The following is a 20,920-nucleotide window of genomic DNA, read 5'->3' on the forward strand; positions in this document are numbered from 1 at the left end:
GCCGCCGTTTCGGTGCTGCCATAGAGACCCAGAAGGCGACATGGCTACCGCCGGCCCGGGAGGCAAGTTTCTGATACTGCCGGCGGCAGCCCTACCCACGTCACCGTCGCTTTCGCCGCAGGCGGCAGCTCCCGTCCGAGGGAAGCCTAAGAAATGGCTGGTCTATCCGCATGCACCGAAGAGCTCCCGCCTGTCTCGGTCGGTTCTGCGCTGGCTCCAGGGCCTGGATCTCACCTTCTTCCCCAGGAACGTCAACAGGTGCAGGAGCGAGCCGCCTGGACGGGCGCCTGGGCCTGAGCACCCCGGGCACCCGCGGACGACCCGGTTGCCCCGCCTGCCCCGCCAGCCCCGCCACGGCGCGGGGGCCGCCCCACTCAGCTGGGCTGCTCGCCCAGTCCAGGTTTCCGTGCCAGACCCCTGCCCGCTCAGCGCACACACGCACGCACACACACACACATACACACACGCGCACGCACCCCCCTTGCCCTCTGACGGAGCGGGCCTGCAAATGCACGAGGAAGCTTTCGTATATTTATCCTTTCAATCAGGCATTACATTTTAGCCTTAAGCTAATATAGAATGCCTTGGTGACTACAAGAACATTTAACAGTCAAGCCTCTCTCTTTAGAAACACTGGACATCAACTAATAGCCGTGGGGATCAGTCTACCCTCCGGATGGCACCTACTGAAGAAAGTTGATGCCTAACTGCAGCCACCCTGAACCTAACGGGCAGTTAATATCTGCTCTGGGAATGCGGACTAACCCCCATAAGTATGAAGACGATGACATTTTTTGCAGTCAGGGACTCTGGTTTACTAATCTCAATATTTTTTGATAAAGACATGCCTGACATTTTCAGTGTGCATAGGAATCAGCTAGGGATCTTGTTAAAATGCAGAGTCAATACGAATTAATAGTTTGGGTTCATAAAAAGAACACCAAAGCCTTTGGTGTGTATCTAATCTTATCAAAATTCTATTCCATAGCAGATCTTCCTCAAAGCAATGATCCAACAAAACCAATTTTATAAGTTATTTGCTGTCAGTATGGAATATTCAATCGGTGTTAACTGACTATAAAATATTACCAACTGTAAAAGTAACTACATTTTATTTCATTTCCTTAATGCTATCTATGTGTGGATCAGGGATTTTTCAAATGGTTTCCTGATTGCAGAAATATTCACTATATATTACCCCTGGGACCTTAAATTGTCATCCTTTGAAAATGGAACTTCTTTGAAAGTCAAGTTGGATAACTGGGCACAGTTGGAGCAGGTAAATTAGCAGTCACTGACACTTTGTTAAGAATTTTGTGTTTTTAAAGGTGTACTCCTGACCTCTTGGATATCTACACATATGTGTGTGTGGCTGAGTTGGCAGCTCATTTCCCTGTATTGAAAAGAATGTTGTTAAAGCTTATCATGAGTCCCTCATGAAACTGAGCATACTCATTTCATATTGGAGTGGGACAGAATAATTGGTTTTCTTGCTGAAGAATAGTATCTTTTAATAATTAACACGTTAAACACAAAAAAAATTAGTTGAGAGACAAAAGGGGGATTAAAGTGAATTCCTAGGAATTGGAGATTTATATAGAACTTCTTATAATGAAAATTCTTTCTTTCTACTATTAAAGTTCCTGGCAAGAAAAAAAATTAAATTACCTAAAGAGCTAATCCATGGAACAATTCATTGCAAAGCTGGAGTACCTGAAATCCTGATCCAAGAGGTTTATACCTTGTTAACACATCGAGAGTAAGTCATTCGGAATTTTTCTAGCGATACAGTTTAACATGAAAATTTGATATCAGTCTCACTACTAAAATGTGGCTTGTGAACAGCATTTTATTTTTTATTTCCAGAATTAAAAGTATCCAGGACGACCTCGTGAATTTCACAGACTATAGTTACCAGATGCGTTTGCCCCTAGTTCCTCGGTCTACAGCTTCCAAGTCGATTAAAGATAACATCAGGTTATCAGAAATAATAAGCAATCCCAACATGCTCAGCAATGAACTTAAAGTAGAGTTCCTCTTACTTCTACAAATGTTGCAAAGAAAATTAAGCAGAAAACTGAATCCAAGTAAGTTTTCCTTGGAAATAGTCAATTGATTTCTTCCCAACTTAATGAGGCTATACTTGAGTACAAATGAAAGAAAAGCTGGCCATTGTCTGTCCCATTTCTGCTTTTTCTGTCCCAGGCTTAAAGGGAAAATAGTTCTCTTATGCTAGCAGTGGAACGATTTATTATCATTGGAGTGGTTTATGTAATAATTTTTCTAATGCAAACATAGCTTAACTGAGTGTATTAATACTTTTAAGAAAAACGTTAGTGAAAGTGTTCACATAAAATTTTGTGGGAAATAAGAGGTTCACATATCATCTCAAGTTACTAAAGAGGATGGGAATATTTAAGACTTCATCAGGATATAAGTACTTTAGGAAAAGCCTGGACTACCGTGATTCATTCCAGATGCTTTCTAGCGTATGGTCAGTGTTACCCTTTCTGGAGTAGCCTCCGTATGTAGATTGGGTAAGGTAAGGCAGACTGGGGCAACCCAAGGCAACTTTCCAGAGATGCCACCGAAGTAATTCTCAAAGCATCCAAAGCATTTGCCATCAGAGTCCCAACAGTTGGCAAGTTAGTGAACTTTATTTTGTTTTTTGTTTTTGTTTTTGCTTTTGCTTTTCTAACACCACTCGTGTCCTGGAATTTTGTAGTCCTTGATTCCAGACACTTAGTGACTTTATCATGACGGTGGCACCCAAACCATTAATGAATAAGGCAGCTGTCGTCATTAGGATTTCGCTCTTTTGAACCCCAGTTTTCTGAAGAGCCATTTTCTCTCTAGTCCCTGGAAGGAAACGAGAGCAGTAACTGTCACTTGCCCCTAACTGTGAGTTGGATATCTTGGATTTCGTCCTCTGTTACTCTGTTCATCTTCCATTGCCTATCAGTTTTTGTTTCTCTTCCTTGATTTGCTCTCCTTTCTGGTTCCACTCATGAGTTTGTGAGTAGAGAAAGAATTGAGTTTATTAATCCTGTTGTGGAATTGTGTATTCAAATTCTTTTGTATGTTTTCAAACATTAAAATTTTGCTGTGGTTTTTGTCATACATGCATGCATATAAAGTGTATGTACGATTTAAAGAAGACAATGAATAAATATTTCTGAATCCCTTTATGGTCTAGGAAGTGGCACCTTACCAATACCTTTACATTCTGCTGGTGTCCTTCTTACTGCATTCTCCATGGTTCCCTCTGAGAGTCACCGCTGTCCTGCTGCCTTTGTTTGTAATTTCCTTGATGTAAAAAAAAAAAGCTCATGCATACAATTTATGTTCTTCATTTCATTCATATATATTTCTTAACTTAGATTTTATCCATCTTTGTAGTAGGCAGAATGGGGCCCCCATGTTGTTCATGCCCCAATCCCTGGAACCTGTGAATATGCGGCATGACATGGCAAAAGAGGCTTTGCAGAAGTTGCACACCTTGACCTAGGGAGTTAATGCTGGGTTATCCAGGTGGGTCCAGTCTCATCACATGAGCACTTAAAAGCAGAGAACTTTCTCCAAGTGGAATCAGAGCAATGCAGCAGAAGCAGAAGTAGGAATGGTCTGAAGTGTGAGAGGGCCTCAGCCTCCATTGCTGCAGGGGCCACTCAGAGAACACAAGGAGGTAGGGGCATGGCCTCAAAGGGCAAAGAACAACCCTCGGAGACAGCCAGCAACCACACAGAGACTTTGGACCAAAAGGGCAAGGAACCAAATTCTGCCAAAACCTGAATGAGCATGGGAGAGGATTTATCCCCAGGGCTTCCAGAAGGAATGCTGCCTTGCCAACACCTTGATTTCAGCCCAGTGAGACTTTAAAAAGAAGCCCTGAGACTTCTGTACTGGGGGAATAAAATGGCTGTTGTTCATAAGTCACCAAATTTATGGTAATTTGTTATGGCAGAAAAAAAAAAACAAATACAAACTCCATGGTCAATACTGTTGACATCTTGGGGTTATAAAAACATTCTCCTATATTTAAATTTACTGAAGTTTAGCCTTTCACTTTTATTTATTTTTTAACTTTTAATTCCAGTAAAGTTAGCATACAATGTTATATTAGTTTCAGGTGTACAATATAGTCATTCAACACTTCCATATGTCAGCCGCTGCTCATCACAAGTGCACACCTTCATCCCCATCACCCATCCCCCCCCATGCACCGCCCTCTGGTAACCTTCAGTTTGTTCTCTAGAGTTAAGAGTCTGTTTCTTGGTTTGTTGCTTTTGTTTTCCTTTGCTCTTTGTTTTGTTTCTTAAATTCCACATATGAGCAAAATCATATGGTATTTGTCTTTCTCTGATTTATTTCCCTTAGCATTGTACTCTCTAGCCCCATCCATGTTGTTGCAAACAGCAAGATTTCACTCTTTTTTATGGCTGAGTAAAATTGCATTGTGTGTATATATATATACATATATATATATATACACACACACACACCACATTTTCTTTATTCATTTAGTGATGGACACTTGGGCTGCTTCCGTAGTTTAGCGAGCGTGAATAATGCTGCAATAAACATAGGGGTACATTAATTCCTTTGAGTTCGTGTTTTTGTATTCTTTGGGTAAATACCCAATAGCATGATTACTGGATTGTAGGGTAGCTCTGTTTTTAAGGAACCTCCATACTGTTTTCCACAGTGGCTGCACCAGTTTGCATTCCCACCAACAGTGCAAAATAAACAGTGTTGTTTGTTTTAACCATTCTGACAGGTGTGAGGTGGTAGCTCATTATAGTTTTGATTTGCATTTCCCTAATGATGAGTGACATTGAGCATCTTTTCATATGTCTGTTGGCCATCTGGATGTCTTCTTTGGAGAGATGTCTGTTTATACCTTCTTCCTATTTCTAAATTGGATTATTTGGTTTTTTAGGTGTTGAGTTGTATAAGTTCTTTATATTTTTTGGATACTAACCTTTTATCAGATAGGCCATTTGCAAATATCTTCTCCCATTCCATGAGTTGCCTTTTAGTTTTGTTGATTGCTTCCTTCACTGTGCAGAAGCTTTTTATTTTGATGTAGTCCCAATAGTTTATTGTGTTTTTATCTCCCTTGCCTCGGAGACATATATAGAAAAATGTTATGTTAGCCTTTCACTTTTAAAGTTTTTTCAACTTTATTGAGTTATAATTGACAAATAGAAATATATTTAAGGCATATAACTTGATGTTTTGATGTACATATACATTGTATAATGATCACTGCAATCAAACATACCCATCTCACATGATTGCCATTTTCTTTGTTTCTTTCTTTCCTTCTTTTTTCTTTTTTTTCCTTGTTTGCTTGGTGTGGTGAGTACGCTTAAGATCAATCCTCTCAGCAGCAAATTTCAAGTACATGATACACTATTAACTATAGTCACCATGATATGTATTAGACCTGCAGAATTTATCCATCTTACATACCTTTGATCAGCATCTCCCCATGTCCCCTTCCCCCCAATCCCTGGACATTACCATTCTACTCTCTGCTTCTATGACTCCATTTTAGAGTCCACCTAGAAGTGAAATCATGCAGTATTATTTTTCCACATCTGGCTTATTTCACTTAGCAAAAAGGTTGATTAATATTCCATTAATATTCCATTGTTTGTGTGTGTGTATACACATACATATCACATTTTCTTTATACATTCATGCATTTCCGTATCTTCAGTGATTGTGAATAATGCTGCAATGAACATGGGGGTACAGATACCTCTCTGAAATACTGATTTCATTTCCTTTGGATATATACCCAGAAGTGGTATTGTTGGATCATACGGTAGTTCTATTTTTAATTTTGGGTCTCCATGCTGTTTTCCATAATGGCTGTACCAATTTACATTCCACCAACAGTGTAGAAGGGTTCTCTTTTCTTCCACATTCTCACCAACACTTTTTATACTTTGTCTTTTTTGATAATAGCGATTCTACCAGGTGTATGATGATATATTTTTGTGGTTTTGATTGCATTTCCCTGATTACTGATCATGATTAGTGATGTTGAGTACCTATTTATATACCTGTTGGCCATTTGTATACCTTATTTTTTTAAGATTTTCTTTTTAAGTAATATCTACATCCAACATGGGGCTCAAACTCACAAGCCCAAGATCAAGAGTCACACACTCCAACAACCAAGACAGGCAGGTGCTCCTGTATTTCTTATTTTGAGAAATGTGTACTCTGGTCCTTCGCCCAGTTTTTAGTTAGGTTATTTGTTTTGTTTGCTATTGAATTGTATGAGTTCCTTATATGTTTTGGATATTACTCCTTTATACATTGTAAGTATAATTGTAAATTATAAAACATTGATGAAGGAAATAAAAGAAGACAGATAAATGGAAAGACATCCTATGTTCATGAATTAGAAGAATTAATATTGTTAAAGTGTCTATACTACCCAATTGATCTATAGATTCAATGCAAGCTTGCAAAATTTCAATGGCAGTCTTTACAGAAATAGAAAAAACAATCCTGAATTCATATGGAACCACAAAAGAACCCGAAAAGCCAAAGCAATCCTGAGAAAGAAGAACAACGCTGGAGACATCAGACTTCCTGATTTCAAGCTAAATACAAAGCTATAGTAATTAAAATAGTAAGGTACTGGCATGAAAACAGACATTTGGACCAATGAAACAGAATTGCAAGTCCAGAAATAAATCCATGCATTTACAGACACTTGATCTTCAATAAGGATGCCAAGAACACACAATGGGGAAAAGATAGTCTCTTCAATAAATCATGTTGAGAAAATTGAATATCTACTTGCAGAAGAATGAGTTTGGATCCTTATCTCACACCCCAACATAAGACCAGAATAGGTCTTATGTTTAAGAAACCATAAAACTACTAGAAGAGAGCATAGGAAAAAAGTTTCTTGACATTGGCATTGGCAATGATTTTTTGGAAATGACATCGAAAGCACAGGCAACAAAAGCAAAAAAAAACCATGTGCGATTGTATCAAACTAAAAGGCTTCCACATAAAAAAGGAAACAAGAGTGAAAAGGTAACCTATAAAATGGAAAAAAAAAAAAAGGTTTGCAAAACATAGATCTGGTAAGGGGTTAGTCTCTTTTAAGATCTTAATTCATCTGCAACTGAAATGGAGAACCAACTGTCTCAGACCATTTCCTGAACAAAATTTATTCTTTTCTCACTGATTTGTAATAATACCCTCCTGTCTCAAACGTTTCCAGTTTCTTTATGTATATGGGTCTGTTTCCCAGCTCTAGCTGATTTTGTCTACCTGTGTGCAACCTCAACACCCTCACTGTCTTAGTTACTAGTGCTGTATAGTAAGTGCTGATACTTGGTAAAGCAAGTCCTGCAATTCTTAGAAATATCCTGTGGCATGGACCTTTCTTATTTCATTCACTGTGATTTTAATTGTTATGAATTCAGTAGTACTGCCTACTGTTATATTTGCCCTCACATCTATCATATTATTTTGTGGCCTTTTTTTCTTTTTCTGTTCCTTGTTTTTGTCTCACCTATCTTTTCTTTCGGACTGAATCTTTTTTAAAGACTTCCCCCCCACCCCTACTAATTTGGAAAATTTAAAATTTCTACTCGTTCTAGTGCTACCCTAGAAATTTTAACATGCGTATGTATCCTAATGTAAAATTAATATCTTTGCTTTCTTTCTCCAACTATAAGGACCCTAAAACAACGACAATGACGACTCCTGCCCAGCCCCCTACCACACTTCAGCATTTTAGTTCTGTCAAGTTTTTTTTTTTAATACCACAAATCAGATACAATCATTTTTTTATACATAACATTTGCTTACATTTAGTCGATCTCACCATTTCTGCTTCTCATTGGCTCTAGTTGGGATTTCTAGAACAAAACACAACTATTCTATTTAATCTTCTATTTAAAAGTCCATCTTGGGGCGCCTGGGTGGCTCAGGTGGTTAAGCGACCGCCTTTGGCTCAGGTCATGATCCTGGAGTCCCGGGATCGAGTCCCGCATCGGGCTCCCTGCTCGGCAGGGAGTCCGCTTCTCCCTCTGACCCTCCTCCCTCTCATGCTCTCTCTCTCTCATTCTCTCTCTCAAATAAATAAATAAAATCTTAAAAAAAAATAAAATAAAATAAAAGCCCATCTTGGTGCAAAGCTAACCTCTATCTCCCTTGTCTTCTTTTGACCACAATTTCTCTTTAGCCATGGTTCACCTCAACCCTTCAGATTCCTGAACAGTATTCAATTCTTACCAATCTTGATTTTTGAGACTGTTGATTGTAAGCTCAGCCAAAGTAATTAACTGTGATAATTATAGTTCTGAGAATGTTACTGACCAGAGCTGTATATAGCATTAACAGGTCTGATTGATGAGTAGAAATTACCTTAGACTCTTTTTCCGGCCTCAGTGAAGGCTGAGAGCTGCAGAGGAGGGGTAAGTGACCTTTAGAAGCACAGGGAAATCAATGCCCAAGTGTGATAGTTTATAGATTTAATGAGAAATATGGGAAACATGGAAGTAATTTTAAGTCACTATTTTTATAGTATAAACATGTTTGAAAAATGAAATAAATCCTGTATGATTTATATGAAATATAAAAAAACCCACATGAAATACAAAAAAAAATCATCTAACCTTTTATGACAGAAGTCAATAGAGTGTTTTCTTTTTAGGGTACTGTATGGGAGAGATAGGCAGGGGATTTGGGGATACTAATAATACAACCCAGGTGTATTCATTCCGAAGATTCATCAGCCTGTAAACACACGACTTGTTCACTTTTCTGTATACATATTACTATTAAATAAGAACTTATTAAAAAACTAATAGGAACATAAAGATGTTGTCTTTAAAGTAACTTTTTAAAGCAACCATTCTGTACATCAGAGGTGTGAACAATGTGAGGAGAGGGTTAATAACCTCCCATCCACACCACTCTTAGGAATATGATTAAAGAAACGTCTAAAGAATTTGCCTACTTTGTAAATTGTGGTGTCTTATTTTGGCAATGGCCATAGTGAATTTCTAACGAAAAGTTTCTGTACTCGTATTTTCTAGAATGGTTTGAGGTCAAACCAACAGTGGGAGAACTTACTCTCGATCGTCTTCCTCCCAAAGTCTCCGGGTGCAAATATGATGCCATGATTTCAAAGGAAGGCCTCGCTCCTGCTTTACGTGAGTTTTTGTGATTGTTATTTTTAACTTTTTACCTGTTAAATGAGTGTTTCTACTTCATTCCTTTGAATTTAAAAAAAAATCGTTAAAACGTCAGTCTAGGCCTTTAGTCTACCACTGTGTATTGTGTTGGTAGGCTGATGTTTTGATAGACTGAGGGGCCTATGGTCTGCAAGTGCCAGTCGCGTCCAGAGACTCCTGAGCCAGCCTCCCCTCTCCCCCCCCCACGAAAGGGACAATTTCTGCTGATTTCTCTTGAAGTAGATGAGTCTGAAACAGGTGGGGCTCATCAGCAGAGCTCAAAACTCAGTTCTCTAGCAGGGATGATGCATCTGTCCCAAGGCAGCGAGGGACACTTGCCTGCCTACATTTCCCAGTTAGTTGTACCCCAAGAAACCACTTGGCTAAATCCTGGTCATTCAGAAAGCAAGTATAGCACCGCAAACTACACCCCACAAGCCAACGTCAGTCTCCTGCCTGTTTTTACATAGCCTGCAAGTTAAGGATGGCTTTCACATTCTTATGTGGTTGAAAAAATATATCAAAAGAAAGATGATATTTCCTGACAATGAACATTATATGAAATTCAAATTCCCATGTCCGGAAATAAAGTCGTATTGGAACCTGGCCACGCCTGTTCTTCATGCCTTGTCTGTGGTGACTTTTGCCCAACAGCAGGGCTGAGTCACGGCCAGTTGTTGCCCACAAAGTGGGCTTCTAGATTTAGTGAATACAAACAGACAGCCAATACAACTAATTCTTTTGCGGACATGTTGAGGACATACTTTTATTAAAAATTATTCATTGTTTATCTGAAATTCGAATTTAACTGAGTGTCCGTATTTTATCTGACAAACCTACCACAAAGCCTAAAGTATTGACTGTTAGGCCTTTGATGGAAAATATTTGGGGACCTCTGCTGCAGGGCATGTTTTCTACTGTTAAGGGATTTCATGGGAGAGAAAAAGGTTTTTGTTTACATAAGGTCTGGAAAAGCAATGTCAACAGATTCCTTCATTTAAACTTAGGATTTCACAGAGCCTTTTATATGCTAATATGCATTGTAAATATTAAAGAGCAGAGGTACAGAATCAAGTGTTTTCCAAACTCTATTTGATCACACATCACTATCATTGAGTTCTGTTTTGCTAATGGCCTAGAACTACTGTTTCTCAGAGCGCACTTCTTAGTATCTAGACATTAGGCCCGTCCATGAAAACCTCTTTAACTCAGCACATGCCCAAGGCATGGGACTCTGCATGACAGAAACCCAACAAAAGTAACGATGTTTCTATGGGGAAAAAAAATGTATCCATAGTTTCACCTTCAGGTTCTGGGCCTACATCCTCTCCTTCAATCTGCCTCAACCTCGTTCCCATGGTGACGCCTGCAGTGAAAACTCCAGCAGGCTGGGAGCCACAGGAGGGCTGAGGCCGAGTCAGGGGGGAACCTTCCCCAGGGCTCTTTTGGTTCACTTGCTTGCCTCTTTCCCCTTCCAGCTACTTGGACCTGACTTAGGCCAGGAAAGCACATGGCCACTTGCTTTGGGACCTGCAATGAAAAGGCAGAAGGACGAATGCGTCGCAGCAGGGCGTCCTTCCAGTGTGAGAAAAGATGCAAAGTGTCCATATTTGAGAAAATGATGCCTACCAGTGCTTGAATTGCTAAAGAGCATTCCTCATTTCTGTTCTCTTTTCAGAAAAATTTCAAGGTCACACACAGGCATTTTTAGAAAAATAATGCTATAATTTCAGATCAGAATGCCCAAGTAGAGTGGATTCTTGCTTTTACAATTTTAATCATGTATGAGCAGCTATAAATAACTTCTCCCCCATTTTATTCTCTCAGTGCTCTCTGTTATGAGTCCCTCTCACTTCGGTGGTCTTTTTCTATCCTTTTTAAAGTGGATGATGGGCTATGGAGGTTTTCAGGGCAGATCAGGATAGGAAGAAACATGCTTTTATCTTTTTATGTCTCTCAATCCTGTTCCAGATACTTGGATTCTCTTAATCTAGGCAGAATGGAAAGTAATGAATGAATGGAGCAGACTTTGGTTAATTACATGGGAGAGAGCTGTTTTGCTAAATTTTATTTTCTCCCCAAATTTGTTCAAGGGTTCTATTTCAATTATTTTTTTAATTTAAATTCAATTAGCCAGCATATAGTACATCATCAGTTTTTGGTATAGTGTTCAGTGATTCATCAGTTGCGTGTAATACCCAATGCTCATCACAACACTTGCCCTCCTTAATGCCCATCACCCAGTTACCCCATCCCCCCACCCTCCTGTTTTCAGTTGTTTCTAATAAAAGAGTAGAGTGATAAGTTCAAGTCAGCTAACATAATTTGAAAGTTAATGGAAGGAGAAACGGAGCTAGACCACTGGAACTGGACCCTATTTTACCATCTAAGATTGCACTGCACGTAACAACACTGAAACGACAAGGCCATTCATCTGAAAAGCTTCTAATTATCTGATAAGGTGGTGAAAATTGTTAGATAGGTCATTACCTTTGTTTTTGTTTTTTCTTTAACACTTAAATTCCTCCATTTGTTTACCTAAACCTAGCATCCAGCAAACTACTGGGCCGGGGGAAAACAGATTTCTTAGCTGTGACTGGCTCCTCACGTTGCAACTGAGTAACCTGAAGAGTCTGGGCAGCTTGGAGGCTTCAGTGCAGAGCTCCAGAAACTCAACTATGAATTCTGTGTATTTGCCAAATCTCAGCACTGTGAAAACCATGGCACTGTTACCTCAGCTGCTTTCTGAAGCAACATCTAAAAATAACTGAGTCATATTCGGTATCAGATACACCAAAATCAGCCCTGGGTATTTTAGGCACTGCTAATGACTTTTGGAAGTGGATGACATCCAGATTTTTTATTTACGGCTACTATAACGTATGCTTTAAATATTCTGTTTACCAGGCATTTGGATGAACCTGGGCTCAGCCTGCTGCCCATCATTCTGCATGTTTCATGTATTGGAAACATTGGTCATTGTGCAGATATCTAATAACCACAAACTGATTTTAGTGTTGTTTATTTAAATATTCCAGGAAATATAGGTACTGGTGGCAATCCACTTAAGAAACTTGTGTGAAGCAAGCTGGAAAACATTCTTTTGAATCTGCTAGGAAATCTATCAGAAACAAGGAAAAGTAAGCTTGGAAAGCACCCGTCTAATGGCTTTGAAGAAGCGATGCCCCATCTCCTGCCATACTAAGTGGATAGAATTACCTAGTCTTGGACATATAAGTAAATTAAAGTGGTGTCTCATCCATAATTGGGCTGCAGAACATGCTTTTTTAATTCAATAACCATTTATTAAACACCTGTGCCAGTTACTGTTAAAAATACAAAATCAAATAACACAGAATGAGCAAGAATCATTTTAAAGGTACCGTTAAACATAACTCACCATGACAAGTCAGTTATTTCTCATAAATTCTGTAGGAATGGTGAATCTACGTTTTTGTAATACATTTTCCTCATTAGAAATGAAAAGAGCTACTACTTTGCCTGATATATATTCACACATCACATGCATTCATAAAAATATTTATTCTGAATGATTATTATACATAGGCCCACAGAGAACCTTGTCCACCCCCATAAATAGCCTGACTTGAAACATTTTTTAAAAAGTAGGTGTCCCTCCTGTTGATAAGAGTTGTGGGAAAGGAAAATTGTGCTTCACTTGGAATTTGGTTCTGGGGTTTAGCAAACCATTCAGTTCAATTAAACATTTTCTACTAGTTGCTTCCACTCCCCATAATTTCGCTGGAGGGAAACCAAAGCAAGTTGGTATCTTGAAAGATTAATTATCTTTCATACATTCTTATAATTTTACATTCACATTTGGAAATTTTTCTTCAACTGGAATTTTTCATGTCTCTATGCTCTCTCATTAACAGTCTCATTTGCAACTTCCGAGAATGAGTATTAGGAACACTGAATCCCACGACATGCCTGTCAATTTCCAGCTAAACTCTTGTCAATTGTTCTGCATTTTTGAAGGCTTGGCTTTATTAGAATTTCTATCTCCAGAGACTTCCCAGTTTAATTTCACATTTTTGGCAGGTAATATTTAGTAAAAGAAAGTAAAGAGAGCCCTGATGAAATAGGATTACTTCTTGGGAGTGAGTGTGTTTAAAATCTAGTTTTATCTGAGGTAAAAGGTATACTTTAAATGCATATCTTAACCAGCTATAGGTTATTTATCTATGAACCTTGCATTCTAATGGGACAAATTTAAAGTAGAAAATTATGAGAATAATTTTCAACCCATAAAATATAGTTCCTTAGGAAAGGGTTATAGAAACAAGTCTTCTGAAGCTTGGCTGGGGAAAAGATCCAGAGAGAAGGATTAGATTTGGGTAAACAGTCATATAAAAAGTTTATTTATACTTCTCTTGACTGTATGTTCAATCACCTGAAAAAGCTAATCACTCATGGCCTATGGTAAGTTCTCAAGATTCCCGTGGGGCCTATGGAGAGCTGTGGAAAATATGAACTAGTTTTATAGGTTTCATTTCATAGGGAGTAAGTAAATGAAGGTAGCAGGCAGTCAAAGTAGCAACTTCAGGAGCTTCTTGAAGATGAGCTCTATTGAGAGGCCAACACTACAGGTATCTTCGGAAGGCCATTTGCTTCACGAAGGAGCTTTTCTAGGAGCTACAGCAGTTCCTCTAGGAGAGTCTTCAATCAGTTGGCAGAATGCTTATCGCGGAATGGAAGCCTCTGAGATACGCGGTTTGTATTCATTAGTGAAGCTTTTCCCTTTCATAAGAATTTTAGGGTTTGTTGTAGTCAGTGTTTCTTATGGGTGGAGAATTAACCGTGAACAGTCCACAGTGGTTTTTCTAGGTTTCCAAGTAAGGTAATAAAGCCATATGGGCAGCTCAGCCCTTCACCTCTCTGATGCCGGGGAACCAGCGTTTAAGGAGAAACAGTGTTCTCTCAGTGGCGGTTTGGGGACAGTACTGATGCTCATTGGAGCAGTTAGCTCTGTCATATCTGGTTTTAATGCAGTATTTATTGAAATTTAGGGGACCTGAAATACATTCATACATATATACATAAAAGTCTAGATAACTACATGCCATATTAAGCACAGTCCTATGGTATTTAAATTTAGCATAAAAGTACTTTTATCAATTATTTAAGAATAAATATCTCAAAGATACGGAACAATAAAATCTTACTAAGAGTTGACCGTGAAGATGCCTTCTGTATTACTGCTGCACTAAATAAGAAACCCTAAACCTTACAAACAATTGGTGAGGCCTTGACTGTATTCAGAATGCCTTCTGACTTACGACTGAAAAAGTGTCAATTTTCCTCTTATAAGGACAACAAAATACAAGTCATTGCTTTAATGCGACCATGTTCCTGAACACCTCTGGATGATGTCATGGAAATATATATAAATTTTGATTGACATAAAAATCATATTTTCACAAGATATAACTCATTTTGATGTTGCAATTTTGTTAACGACCTGGTAATTTTTATAGGCAAAAATATTTTTCCAATGCTATTAAAACTATTGTCTAATGAGGCTTCTTTCATAAAAGCATATTTAAACTTGGAAAATAATTTGTCCACATTATCAGTAATATAGACATCTTCTAGTAGTAAAATAAGTTCATATTATTTGTTTGGGTTTTCATGCATATGAAATCTAACAATGGAAAACCTTTTATAAATTCAAAAAATGGCTTTGTTTTTCATATTAAGGCACAACAGATGCAGACTGACATGGTGAAATGACACAGTTCTATGAAGAATTAACAGTTATAATTAATAATAAGGTATAGAACACTGTAGAAGTCAGAGTAACAGAATTGTATTTGAATCTGTCCAATTTAGATTTTAGACACAAATTGGGTTACTCGTCTATTATCTTCATGTGCTAAAGAGTTATGCGATTTTTTCAGTTTATATATAAAATATCATTTTCATTCATTTAAAATAAAGAAGGAAACAATCATTTATATATGTATAACTTAACACTCAATGGATCTTTTAAAGTAGCTAAAGCACCAAAGATAGGCTTCTTAATCTATTTTAAAACAAAATAGAGAATTATAGTAGGATTTCAACTGCTATTTTTAAGTGAAAAGATTTTACTACATATATACTAATTAAAAATCTGCCTCATCTAAAAAAATTTGAGTTAAGCATATCACTAAGGATTAAAAAAATACTTCACACTAGTGATGCGTCACATACATTCTCTTCTGTAATGTTCATTAAATTTTTTTTTTATAAAATAGAATTTAGGCCTATAATGTCTTTTTGAGAGTTAGAACTGGTCAATGTAATAGATATATACATAATATATATTGTTTTCTGTTTTAAGAAGCTTGTTTAAGAAAAATTTTATATTATTTTAAGATTTTATTTATTTATTTATTTGACAGAGAGAGATACAGCAAGAGGGGGGAACACAAGCAGGGGGAGTGGGAGAGGGAGAAGCAGGCTCCCCGGCTGAGCAGGGAGCCCGATGTGGGGCTCGATCCCAGGACCCTGAGATCATGACCTGAGCCAAAGGCAGACGCTTAACGACTGAGCCACCCAGGCGCCCCTGAATTATTTTAAATGTAACAAGTTTAAAGATAATAAAAACCACCCTTATTCTAATTATATGAACTCACTCTTTAGACAAAAACATCTATATTATAAATTCTGTAGAAGAGCTTGAGTATCAAAGTACTGTTCTTCCCAGTAATGCATTAATTTCATAGACCTCAAAGTCAGAATTCTAGTACAACTGAAATACTTGCAGTCATGCCTCAGGCTTTTTTTTTTTTTTTTAAATAGCTTTACTCTTTTAATTAATATATAAAAAACTTGAATTTATAATATACCCCAAATCTGAACTAATATGTACTTACAGAAATTTATTTGAAGCTAATTTTATCAAATAAATTATGTTACAGACTTAATATAAATTGATTAGAAATTACTGTAAATATTAAATGCATTAATCAAAACTAATATCCATATATACCAAATATCTTTTAAAATAGTCAATTATCATCAAATGTAAATTCTCATACAGATTTAACTGCATTTGTGTTTTTTACTCCTCAATTTTTGTTATGCTTATAAAACCTATTCCTTTATAATTGGACATTTTAATTTCAGTTAAAAAACTTGGTAATGCTTTTAAAAAAATAAAACTCAGAAGTATTTTGACTGTGTATCCATTTATTGATACACATCAAACTCATAACTGGAAACTTTCATTAAATATGAACTGAAACTATTGGTGTACTATATATTTTATAGAGGACAGTATGGGTGTTTGATAACTTGAAGATCAGTCACACATACCTTATATTTTGATATCTCAAGACACTCAGTCATTCCAATATTCATTAAGTACTTACTCTATGTCACTATTGTAGGTGTTGCATTATTTTATATGTTTCAATGTTTCAATAATATAATATTTTGGTACCTTTTATGAAACTCTGGTACCTATGTGAAACTTATATATGCTCTTTTAGATTTTTCAGTCTTTTATAATTTAAATATTATCTTTATCCCAAATATGACTATTCTATTTTATAAAGGACACGTCTATTTTTCCTTGAAATTGTATAAATATTTTATTTTTTGAAGATAATTTATAAAGTCAACCCCTATTCCCCACTTCCCCCGCTCCCTTCAACCTTTGGCTCTTGGACAACAAAGGCTAAGGTAATACTAACCCACAAAAGGTCTTTAAAAAAACAATTAAACAAGGAGAAAAACTTTCTGTCAAAATGGGTTGAGTCGTATTCCAGTCCCTAAAGGTGAGAATGGGTTCACCTTTGCCCACATCAAAGCGTCATTCAATGAGATAGTGGATTTCCCATCTTCAAGGAAAAATACAGGGCCCTGTACACAGAGTTGAGGAAAGAGAAGATGGGATTATAAATTTGCAACATGCTTTAAACTTCCAGAAACAGACTCCCTTTAATTAAAAAAAAAAAACCAAAAACAAAACAAAAAAAAACCACCGGCAGCATTCAGACAATGCTAATAGAAACTTATGAGAAAACTCAGATTTTTTAACTGCTCCAAATATAGAAAAAATTTTAAATATCTTAACATTATGCCCCCATGTCTTTCAAAATAGAATTTGGTTTTATAATCTGAATTCTCTGAATATAGTAGTGCTATCAATGACAGAGGTATTGCTAATCTGCCAATTAATACTAAATTAACATCTTATAAAGACATATATATGCCCAGCCTAGATTTAAATACACTTTACTATTTTACTCATAGAGCCGACATCAATACAGCTGGGGAAATCATTTAAGCCAGAAGCTCTGAAACTGCTCTCAAGAAGATGAAAAGTATATTACTGTGCATGTGTACACATAATTTAAAATCATGTCAATCATATGATGTACTAGCATATTTATGATTCAGTTACTCAGGTACTTTGCATGTCAAGGGTGGTTCTGAAGAACCAAATGCAAAAAAAGACCTTTTAATCTATTTCTCCCAAACTCTCAGAAAGAAAAAGGAAAGAAAAGCATGATTTCAAAAACAAAATGAACTAAGAACTAATCTTCTTAATTATTTTCTAAAGTTATCAGATTTTTAATCACAATTTCAAATGATACAGCTTGTTGTTACTAAATCATGTCTAGACGTTGGAAAACCCATCATATGAAGTGGACTGCTTCCTACTCAAAGATACTTGATATTTCACAGTTAAAACCAGAACATTAATTTTCTGTTGAGAGAAAAGATCCTGAGAGGGAAGCGGCCCATTTACATTAGTCCTAGCTGATAATTAGTAGGTCCTTTCCTATTGCAGGTTTGGATGCAGAGAGGTGAGGCAGCATATCTGCTAGGTCATTTGGCTACTGCAGATGGAAGGGAGAAAAAGAACCTGAAGAGGGGAAGAGAAACAGGAAGGTGCAGCAGGAATACGAAGGAAGAGAAACAGGAAGGGGCGCTAGGAATACGAAGGAAGAGAAACAGGAAAGTGCGCTAGGAATACGAAGGAAGAGAAACAGGAAGGGGCGCTAGGAATACGAAGGAAGAGAAACAGGAAGGTGCGCTAGGAATACGAAGGAAGAGAAACAGGAAGGTGCGCTAGGAATACGAAGGAAGAGAAACAGGAAAGTGCGCTAGGAATACGAAGGAAGAGAAACAGGAAAGTGCGCTAGGAATACGAAGGAAGAGAAACAGGAAGGGGCGCTAGGAATACGAAGGAAGAGAAACAGGAAGGGGCGCGAGGAATACGAAGGAAGAGAAACAGGAAGGTGCGCTAGGAATACGAAGGGAGAGAAACAGGAAAGTGCGCTAGGAATACGAAGGGAGAGAAACAGGAAGGGGCGCTAGGAATACGAAGGAGGAGAAACAGGAAGGGGCGCTAGGAATACGAAGGAAGAGAAACAGGAAGGTGCAGCAGGAATACGAAGGAAGAGAAACAGGAAAGTGCGCTAGGAATATGAAGGAAGAGAAACAGGAAGGGGCGCTAGGAATACGAAGGAGGAGAAACAGGAAGGGGCGCTAGGAATACGAAGGAGGAGAAACAGGAAGGTGCAGCAGGAATACGAAGGAAGAGAAACAGGAAGGTGCGCTAGGAATACGAAGGAAGAGAAACAGGAAAGTGCGCTAGGAATACGAAGGAAGAGAAACAGGAAGGGCCGCTAGGAATACGAAGGAGGAGAAACAGGAAGGGGCACTAGGAATACGAAGGAAGAGAAACAGGAAGGTGCGCTAGGAATACGAAGGAAGAGAAACAGGAAGGTGCGCTAGGAATACGAAGGAAGAGAAACAGGAAGGTGCAGCAGGAATACGAAGGAAGAGAAACAGGAAGGTGCGCTAGGAATACGAAGGAAGAGAAACAGGAAAGTGCGCTAGGAATACGAAGGAAGAGAAACAGGAAGGGGCGCTAGGAATACGAAGGAGGAGAAACAGGAAGGGGCACTAGGAATACGAAGGAAGAGAAACAGGAAGGTGCAGCAGGAATACGAAGGAAGAGAAACAGGAAGGTGCGCTAGGAATACGAAGGAAGAGAAACAGGAAAGTGCGCTAGGAATACGAAGGAAGAGAAACTGGAAGGGGCGCTAGGAATACGAAGGAGGAGAAACAGGAAGGGGCACTAGGAATACGAAGGAAGAGAAACAGGAAGGTGCAGCAGGAATACGAAGGAAGAGAAAAAGGAAGGTGCGCTAGGAATACGAAGGAAGAGAAACAGGAAAGTGCGCTAGGAATACGAAGGAAGAGAAACAGGAAGGGGCGCTAGGAATACGAAGGAGGAGAAACAGGAAGGGGCACTAGGAATACGAAGGAAGAGAAACAGGAAGGTGCAGCAGGAATACGAAGGAAGAGAAACAGGAAGGTGCGCTAGGAATACGAAGGAAGAGAAACAGGAAAGTGCGCTAGGAATACGAAGGAAGAGAAACAGGAAGGGGCGCTAGGAATACGAAGGAGGAGAAACAGGAAGGGGCGCTAGGAATACGAAGGAAGAGAAACAGGAAGGTGCAGCAGGAATACGAAGGAAGAGAAACAGGAAGGTGCGCTAGGAATACGAAGGAAGAGAAACAGGAAGGGGCGCTAGGAATACGAAGGAGGAGAAACAGGAAGGGGCACTAGGAATACGAAGGAAGAGAAACAGGAAGGTGCAGCAGGAATACGAAGGAAGAGAAACAGGAAGGTGCGCTAGGAATACGAAGGAAGAGAAACAGGAAAGTGCGCTAGGAATACGAAGGAAGAGAAACAGGAAGGGGCGCTAGGAATACGAAGGAGGAGAAACAGGAAGGGGCACTAGGAATACGAAGGAAGAGAAACAGGAAGGTGCAGCAGGAATACGAAGGAAGAGAAACAGGAAGGTGCGCTAGGAATACGAAGGAAGAGAAACAGGAAAGTGCGCTAGGAATACGAAGGAAGAGAAACAGGAAGGGGCGCTAGGAATACGAAGGAGGAGAAACAGGAAGGGGCACTAGGAATACGAAGGAAGAGAAACAGGAAGGTGCAGCAGGAATACGAAGGAAGAGAAACAGGAAGGTGCGCTAGGAAAACGAAGGAAGAGAAACAGGAAGGGGCGCTAGGAATACGAAGGAGGAGAAACAGGAAGGGGCACTAGGAATACGAAGGAAGAGAAACAGGAAGGTGCAGCAGGAATACGAAGGAAGAGAAACAGGAAGGTGCGCTAGGAATACGAAGGAAGAGAAACAGGAAAGTGCGCTAGGAATACGAAGGAAGAGAAACAGGAAGGGGCGCGAGGAATACGAAGGAAGAGAAACAGGAAGGTGCGCTAGGAATACGAAGGAAGAGAAACAGGAAGGTGCGCTAGGAATACGAAGGAAGAGAAACAGGAAGGTGCGCTAGGAATACGAAGGAAGAGAAACAGGAAGGTGCGCTAGGAATACGAAGGAAGAGAAACAGGAAAGTGCGCTAGGAATACGAAGGAAGAGAAACAGGAAGGGGCGCTAGGAATACGAAGGAGGAGAAACAGGAAGGGGCGCTAGGAATACGAAGGAGGAGAAACAGGAAGGGGCGCTAGGAATACGAAGGAAGAGAAACAGGAAGGTGCAGCAGGAATACGAAGGAAGAGAAACAGGAAGGTGCGCTAGGAATACGAAGGAAGAGAAACAGGAAAGTGCGCTAGGAATACGAAGGAAGAGAAACAGGAAGGGGCGCTAGGAATACGAAGGAGGAGAAACAGGAAGGGGCACTAGGAATACGAAGGAAGAGAAACA

General features: G+C 38.8%; 2 protein-coding genes across 7 annotated transcripts in view; one reads left to right on the top strand and one right to left on the bottom strand.

Moving 5' to 3' along the window:
* On the top strand, positions 1-12,443 carry SPATA4 (spermatogenesis associated 4). Its single transcript, XM_045879603.3, is given in 7 exon segments — positions 1-258; positions 1,150-1,279; positions 1,641-1,759; positions 1,867-2,087; positions 9,081-9,197; positions 12,257-12,292; positions 12,295-12,443. Coding segments are annotated over 7 exon segments (909 nt in total). The 5' UTR covers positions 1-40; the 3' UTR covers positions 12,363-12,443.
* Positions 12,444-16,269: 3,826 nt separating this feature from the next.
* Positions 16,270-20,920, bottom strand: part of WDR17 (WD repeat domain 17) — a 110,805-nt gene continuing 106,154 nt past the window's right edge. For 4 of the 6 annotated variants that reach the window (XM_045879602.3, XM_064585712.1, XM_064585710.1 and 1 more), the window contains one exon: positions 16,271-17,090. In XM_045879602.3, coding sequence (XP_045735558.1) covers positions 16,971-17,090 — 120 coding nt within the window. In that variant the 3' untranslated portion in view covers positions 16,271-16,970. Of the gene's footprint in view, positions 17,091-20,920 lie in introns of all 6 variants that reach the window. The other 2 variants (XM_045879598.3, XM_045879597.3) reach the window with 1 other exon arrangement.

The sequence above is a fragment of the Mirounga angustirostris genome, unplaced genomic scaffold (genome assembly GCF_029215605.1).
Source record: "Mirounga angustirostris isolate CCGP_5_RB_7025 unplaced genomic scaffold, mMirAng1.0.hap1 SCAF_2, whole genome shotgun sequence".
NCBI lineage: Eukaryota > Metazoa > Chordata > Mammalia > Carnivora > Phocidae > Mirounga > Mirounga angustirostris.